General features: G+C 37.6%; 1 protein-coding gene across 1 annotated transcript in view; it reads right to left on the reverse strand.

Annotated features, from left to right (window-relative positions):
• Nucleotides 1–7,914, reverse strand: part of LOC142334579 (ubiquitin thioesterase zranb1-B-like) — a 29,612-nt gene extending 21,698 nt beyond the window's left edge. The window contains exons 1-2 of the mRNA XM_075382715.1: nt 6,364–7,914; nt 5,819–6,224 (exon numbers count right to left, since the gene is read on the reverse strand). Of these exons, the coding sequence (XP_075238830.1) occupies nt 5,819–6,224; nt 6,364–7,909 (1,952 nt within the window). The 5' untranslated portion in view covers nt 7,910–7,914. The remainder of the gene's footprint in view (nt 1–5,818; nt 6,225–6,363) is intronic.
• Between the last annotated feature and the right edge of the window lie 580 nt (nt 7,915–8,494).

Genomic DNA, 8,494 nt, shown 5'->3' on the forward strand with positions numbered 1-8,494 from the left:
TTAGACTTCTTTATGAGCGGCCTCACGACTCCTTGTTTGAATTGATTTGGGAAGTATCCTGTCTGGAGAGTTAAAATAATTAAAGCAATGAAGTAGTCCGGAGAATTTGTTGTCATAATTTTACAACCTCGCTGGTATTACATCACTCCGTGCCGTACTGTTTTTGTAAGAAGTAATTGCAAATCACTCAGCGTGAAAACCTGAAAAGTGTCCAGTATAGTTGTATGTGAATCACTCAATTTTAAACCATTCGTTAGATGTATTGAAACTAACTCGGTTTCCATTTTCTTAACAAAGAAAGCATTAAACTTCTTTGCTAGAAACTCAGGCTTCCCTAGTGACTGCGGCAGGACATTATTTTTTCCTAAGAGGCGCTGCAGCACTACTGAATACCTAACACGCTTCTTTTCACTTACGACACATTCTCGATCTTTTCATCGTTCTTAGCTCATGGTTAAAGAAAGGGCACGTGTGATTTCTCACCTATTTAGTTTTCAGAGGATGGTTCTAATCAAAATAGCTGATTTCGTTCATTCAAACTCTGTTCCAAACAATCTCAGGATTATCTCTGTCGATCGGAGCAACAACAAATTTCTGCAAACGCTACCACGTCGAAATTCTCGTGCTTTTGCAGAAGGTCAAAGTGCACAACTCCATGATCAGAGCTTGTAACGAAACTTACAAGAGGTTCTGATACTTCAACCTCCTCGGATGTAATAACCCAGTCTAAGATTCCACCACTTTTGTGAGTTTGCAGAGTTGGCAGAGTAACTTGCTGTTGCAAACGAAATTCAACCAAAATAGAAATCCAATTTCCTGACAAATCATTTGATAGCAGCCTAGAAATATTGATATCACCAACAACAAGTAATTTTTTGATTAAAAGCGCTTTCTCCTAAATAAAGGATGCTAACTCACTTATAAAAACACGTATATTATTATTTGGTCTACGGTATATACAAACCAAAAGATACACTGACTTTCCCAGCGTAAGTTCAAGAAAAGCCGCCTCCGCGTTTGTAAAACACTTGTTTGAAAAATTATCGACACGTAAAATTCCAACACCACTAATCCTCCGCAACTTTTTTTCTTTTCTGTTTGCACTCAAGTAACAAAAGCCATTTGGGCAACACCGCAGGAGATAGAACTCATCATTTATCTTTGATCCACGTTTCTTTTAAAATTATGAGGTTAAAAACATTAGCTTCAACAAGATTTCTTATTTGCAAGGTATTCTTGTGAACCGATCTTGCATTATGTAACATACTTTTACACGGTCATTGAGAGATTTGAAATTAGATAGTCATGTATCAAAGGAGGCCAGCCATTCCCTCGCTTTCTGATTTAAATAAAATCGTGAAAATGACAATCTAAAAAAACACTGAACAAAAATTTTTAAAAAAACCGTTTCCAGACAATATTCGAAATCCTGAAAAAAAAATTAGAGCATTTTGCATCGCTGGTTTCAGTAAAAGATGTCCCGCCTTGCTTTCAAGTGACACTTCACTGTAGGATCAACTAAAAAATTCCTCCAAATTAGGAATTGATTAAGATACGACAAGAGAACCAAAAAAATTGAAAAAACCGGCAAAAAAAACTTTGACAAAAATTGCTTAATCAACTCAGGCAAATGTTCGCCAGCAAAAATCAATTTAGCGACACGAACAAAAAACACTCTTGTCTCAGGTTTTCAGCAATTTGATCTTAACACTTTGTTGTCACGCATTTCACAACAAAAGAAAAGTTAACCAAAAAGATTAACGAAAAACATAACCGAACAACGTCGGGAAATTGCTCTCACACGACCCGCGATCGTCGTCTTCGTCAGTAACTAGAGCTACGGTTTAAGGAGGCTAGCTTTAGATTAATTGAATTTGTGTCAGGTGAACGGGGGAGGGGCGGTTGGGGTGCAACGGGGGTGGAGATTGATGCTGGGAGGCGCGAGTATGGCTGCGCGGGGTCGTCCTTCCGGCCAGAAGGAATTGTAGGGTTTATATTTGGGGTTCCAGGTTGAAGTGGGAGAGGGGTAAAGTGGGAGTAGAAGTTGTAGGGGGTGAAACTCTAAGAACCGCCCTTCACATCATGAATCTACGTCTCCAATACCTTTTCAGTGAATCACATACATGGAGAGTGGTAAGCCGAAAACTCTCAGAGGACTAAATCCCTCTGTGCGTAACCTATTTATCTCGTTTTTGAGGACGAAAAGTCAAATGTGTCAGGAAAATAATTGCTAAAAAGTTTGTTTGAGATCAACCAAGCTAAAAATTTCAAACAAGTACAAATACGGACGAAAAATGTTTTATGCAATGAAAACTAGTGGTCTAATATCAACAAAGCCCTAATAAGCTCACAGACATCCCGAAGAAAGTGAAAAAGAGTTTTCAAAAATCTTTAAAATTCATCATATTTTTGTCTTTTTGTCAAACTTCAAATCAACATAGCATAAGAAACCTGTACCCTTGCCAAAAAACGCGAAAATAGACATAAAAGCTTAAAAAGAGTTGGGACACATTCAAATTGATATTAAATTCAGAATATTTACAAACAGAAATTTACTCACTTAGCGAAAGTTTTTTCACACCTACATTTTTCGCTCTTTCAAAAAAGGTATGAACAACATACTCGCTCCTTATTATTCTCCACTCTTCGAATTGATCACTGAAATATCATTTTCAAACTTTATTCTCTCCCTGAAATTCCAGTTTTCTTGCTCGCTCGCTTATAAAAAAAACAGAAAACCATAACGCCTCGAGTCGTAAAACATAACCGACTAACGTCGGACGAATAGCTTTCAAACGACCAGCGAAAAGTTGGCTTCGTCGGTAGCTAGCCACGGTTTAGTGAGGCCAGCTTAAGCTTAATTGAAGGGGCGTGAGGAGAGGGTAACAGATAACATTGAGCCACATAACAGCAGCTGAAGTACGGCATCAACTAAAGAGATAAAGAAAGAGGGAGAGAGTGTGTGTGTGAGAGAGAGATAAAGCGTGAACAAGAGAGCGAATGAAAGAAACCTCAACCAACAGAGACAGACTGATGATCAGAATCGACACTACAACTTTAAGTTTTCTGGCCTTGTTAGTAACTCAATCATAAAAAAGTGTTCAAAAACCTTTTTCGAGTCTGGCTTTTTGTCATGTAACCCATCTGCAAGACTTAAAACGCTTCGTTGGCCAGTAATGATTGTTAATCTCAGAATAGGACAAAAATATTCAAAATTTTAAAAACAAAATCTTGCTAAAATTCGTGACATTATTATCTTCAGAACACCATTTCATTGTCTCAAAAGACTATCCAGTATCCCTCTTTCAAGCCTTAAACAGTTTCGCTGGCCAATCAAGATCCATACGCACGGAACATAAAAATTTTTCAAAAATCTTTATAATTAAAATTTATCAAAAATATGCTAAAATCCGAGTCAATAACATTGATAACCGTTCCATTAAATCTGGAAACTAAGCATCAGCTTACTATCAAACCTCGAAGGAGGTCCCTGGTGCACGAACAAATAAAAAAATCAAAAAATATTCAAAAAAACTTGAAAAAATTGCATAAGATTTTGAAAAAATTGCTTGAATTCGTGATATTAATATCTTGAAAAACAAAACATTGCATTCGAAAGCTACGCAGGAACCTATTACCAAAGCCTTGAAGAGTTTTCTTGCCGCTTGAGGCTGGAAAAAAATATTTAAAAAAAACCATCTAAAAAACAAGATTGCCAAAAATTTTTCAAAAAATGCTAAAACTACTCATGTTAAAACCCTTAGCAACACTCCATTGCATTTAGAAGCTATACATTCACCTATTATCAAACACTAGAGGAAAGTCCTTGGCTCTTGAGGCTAGATAATACTATAAAATGACAAAAACTTTCAAAAAACTTGAAAAAATTGCAAGTTTTATGAAAAAAATTGAAAAAATTTGTAATATTAAAAAGTTGAATACTATTCTATGGGCAAAAAAAATTATTAAGTAACGTATCATCAAAGCCTACAGGAGGTTTCCTGCTTCCAGGGGCCAGAAAAACTTCGATAATGACAATAAATCTTGAAAACTTTGAAAAAAAATATCAAGTTTTATCAAACAACTGCTAAAGTTGGTGATGTTAAATCGTTGAAAACCCTTTCATTACTCTTAGAAACAATGCAGCAACCTATTATCAAACTGTTAAGGAGTTTTTTGAATCTTGATGAATGATTCGACTCTGCAACTTCTACTTACTGAAAGTGCAAAATTCATAGAAGATTTCACATTTCGCGCCGAAAAAATGTTTGAAACCATTTTTTTGTCTCTGGAGTTTTGTCATTTAACCCATCTGCAAGACTTATAGATTCGTTGGCCAGTAATGGTCGTTAAATTCTGAAAAGAAAAAAACTAAAAATTTAAAAACAGTTGCAAAATTAAACGAAATCTCGCTAATAATCTTGATATTAAAATCTTCAGAAACATTTAATTGTCTCAAGAGACTATCCAGTATCCCTATTCCCAGCCTTAAATAGTATCACTGGCTCAAAGATCCAAACACATGAAACGTGATATTTTTTCTAAAATTTGAAAATCATTTAATTTTATCAAAAAAATGATAAACTCAAGTTATTAAAATAAAGATAATCATTCCATTAACACCAGAAACTATGCAACAGCTTATTATTAAACCTCGGAGGAGGTCCCTGGGACACAGATGTGGAGAAAAACCAAAAACATTAAAAAAAATTGAATATTGCAAAAATTTTTTTAAATAATTGCTTAAATTCGTGATAATAAAATCTTTAAAAATATTCTTATACATTTCGAAATTATGCAGTAGCTTACTACCAAACCATTAGAGATTTCTTGGCTCTTGAGGATGGAGGAAACGTCAAAAAATTGCAACTTTTTTCAAAAAATTGCTAAAATTTGTGATATTAAAAAGTTGAAAACTATACAATGGACAATAAAAAATGTTCAGCAACTTATTATCAAACCCTAGAGGACAATTTTTCGCCCTTGAGGCTGGAAAAAACTGAATATTGACAACAAATCTTACATTGAAAATAATTAATTTTTGTCAAAAAAAATGCAAACTTCGGGATGTTAAAAAGTTGAAAACCATTCCATTACCACTAAAAACTATGCAGTAATATGTTATTAAACCCTAGAGGAGGTTCGTTGACACCTACGGCTGAAAAATTCAACAAAACAAACATTTTCAAAAAACTTGAAAAAATTGTGAAATATAGTATAAATTTGTGTTTTGCCTGGATTGCTCAAACATTAAGCTCTTAAAATGGTGATAAAAAGTATGTATGTCTGGCAAAAGACCTTTATCAACTTTAAACAGCCTGAATTTTAGAGTGATCCAACAAAAACTTCGAAAAATGACGAAACACGAAAAATTACATTTTGGGCACAAAAACTCCTAAAAATGAGCTTTTCACTTTAAATACGGCCTTCCCGGTAGCTTCATCACGCTAATTCTTGAAGGACTACTTAACGCAGCTATTGGCCTCTAATGAAACTTAATGCCCGCTGGGCGCTACCTGTTTATCCCGTTTTTAAGGACAAAAAGTCAAATGGGTCAAGTCAAACGAAAAAATTAGTCAAGCAAAGAATCGCATTCAAAAAAGATCATCAGGACTAATATAATTGCTAAAAACTTCGCTTGATATCAATTAAAAAGGAGCGCAATATTGGCCTGATGAGAAGCTGAGAGCGGCTGTTAAAAAAACTCGTTAAAAACTTAAGCAGCATTTAGACAAAAACACTTTTAAAGCTTTAGCAGTCAAATTCAGTGACGCAAACTCAGTGTGGAAATACAATCGCTTACAAATTGTCAACTTACCTGTTAGTTTGGAATTGACTAGGGATATTCTCTAGACTGTGCGTACTATTATTAGCGGTAGCCCCAGCCGCAGTCGAAAGTTGAGTCTGTGTTAGATTTAATGCTGATGAACTATTTGTGGATTGACAATGCGAGGGAATGGATGTTATTCTAAGGGTCTCAGCCAGCGATTTACGCAATAAGTTCTGTGAGTCAAACACTCCCCAAGTCGCTTGTAATACAGCGTCCAACAAACAGTCACCCGCTGTCCGGTTCCACAATGGACGCAGTTTGCTTTTCAGCTTCACAGCTACTTCCCGACTCCAGTTGATGACGCAGTTCTCTACTTCTAGCTCCCTTTTAACTGATTGATCAAGTATTTCGCTCATTAGCATTTTTTGAATGATGCGCGGAAGACGGTGAATTTCTAAAAGCAACCAAGAAATATTCAGTTAATCTAAAAACACGCAAATTTCCCCACAATGGCCGAGGCCCCAAAAACTTCACATGACAATTGAAATATGAAATTATTGTCTTAATTTATTTAGATCAACCACCTTTATTACCTGCTGGCAGACCAAATGTCTGTACGTTATCCTGAAAGACTGCACATTTGAAGCTTCCGCCTTTCATTCGCATGCTATTGCTAATGGTGCGCATGATCTGGTTCGTTAAATCGCTCGACACAGCACACGCTGGGTACCTGATTGGAGAATTCAAAGTGGTTGGCTTCTCATGAGACATCAGCATCTCAATTATTCTTGGTCGCTTGAATAAAATTGCTATCATGGTTAAACTAAGACGTTCCACGACTCCTGGAATGTCGAGAACTGTCGCTTCGTATGCAGACAATGCCCGCTTTTTGTCTCCTCCCGCTGCTAAATAAGCTTCAACTGGGTCAACGGCGCCAACCGATATGGCCCAACATGCCTGTAAATACATCCAGTCAAGCTTGCTCACTGAAAAGCGGTTGTTGCTCTGGAAATACTTTTGCTCATGTGGCTGAGTTATTTCTTTACCATATGGCTCGCCCGTAGGAATAGCTTTCTTCTTAGACTCTACAACTGGCCCTCTCTTTTGAACGCTCAGCTTTTTCAAGCGTTCATCAATAGTGAATACAGCTTCTCGGTTTCTGGGATGCGTTTTTCCTCCCCCTTTCCGGTTAATTGTAACTGGGGGCGAGATTTTTTGACCATCTCTATTCTGTTGATCGTCTGGAACTGAGAGCACACGTTTCTTACCACAAGTTACACATTTAAGAACCTTTCCTAAATTATCACAACTACAATATATGCATTGCCATTTCTGCTTTTTTAATTTCCTGGCCGCTTTAGGATCATTCAAAGATATCGACGACCCTCCGCTTCCTTCGTCGCTTGATACGACCTCAGGAGACCTAGATTTCGAGAACGAATCACTATTGCTTGCGTCCCCACTGGGATTTCTATTTTTGGTCCAGTTAGGAGGAGCACGACATACAACACAGACACGACTTTTAGGCCAATTATAGAAAGTACACCGCGGACAAGACCACTTCTGAGAAGAATCCAAAATGATATGTGATGCCTGGTTTGAGTCAAGCTCGTCGGCCAACGATGCACTATCAATTTTCGCTTGAGATGATATTGCAACTGATTCGATCAGTTCCATAGTCTGAGGACCTTTGGGATTATTTACGCAAATCGGTGCCTCTTGGTCAAAGTTGTTCCTATTCTCCCCTACATTGAACCCATCGAGTGATGAGGAACTCCGGAAAGTTGGCTCCAAGCATGATGAAGATGGAACTGGGGATGGGTTGCGAAACTGTGCTGCACTTTCGTTCTCCAATTTTGAGGAAGATATCTGATAGCAATTTTCTGCTTCAGTTGAATCACAAGCCAATGGTGCTGTGCACATTGAACACCTGGTTGATTTAGAATAATTGATGTACGTGCAACGAGGACACGCCCATCTTCCATCGTCTATGACAACTGCTGATTGACCAGCTGCATTCCACTTGGTTTCACTATCTAAAGCTTGTGGCAATGCTTCTGATTCCACTCTCAATTCACCTCTATTTACCCCATCTTTGTTACTTTCGTCATCTGCTTTCATGCCATCATTTTGGAGCATTCTAAGTTCTAAAAATATACGTCTGGGTGGTCGCGCGCTCTATACTGTCCCTCCCCCAGTGTTTTTATAGCCCCCAGTTACAAATTTTCAAAAATCAATAGAAAGGGGGTTTGCTCTTCAGCCGCGTAGGACAATCCCCCTACTATGAGGCATCACTGCAACGAGTATAATTTTAAAGACAAGGCACTATAGCTCCTTTAGAGCTGCGTCATGGGAACTAAATTTCTATATAAACTTAGACATCACTGCATCGTATATAATTTTAAAGACAAGGCACTAACATAACCGACTAACGTCGGCTAATTGCTCTCAAACGACCGGAGAAGGGTTGGCTTCGTCAGTACCTAGCCACTGTTTAGTGAGGTTAGCTTTACCTTGATTGGAGGGGCGTGAGGTTAGGGTTATAGACGATGACCTCACGCCACATAACAGCCGCTGAAGTGCGGCATCAACAAAAGAGTTAAGGAGAGAGAGAGCGAGATAAAACATGACGGAGAAAGAGGAAAGAAACGCCAAACAAAACAGAGAGAGAGAGAACTAGGAATTTTTTCCATGATGAGATTCGACACTTCAACTTTGAGTTTT

This window comes from Convolutriloba macropyga, chromosome 2, assembly GCF_964194025.1.
Source record: "Convolutriloba macropyga chromosome 2, txConMacr16.3, whole genome shotgun sequence".
NCBI classification, from domain to species: Eukaryota; Metazoa; Xenacoelomorpha; order Acoela; family Convolutidae; genus Convolutriloba; species Convolutriloba macropyga.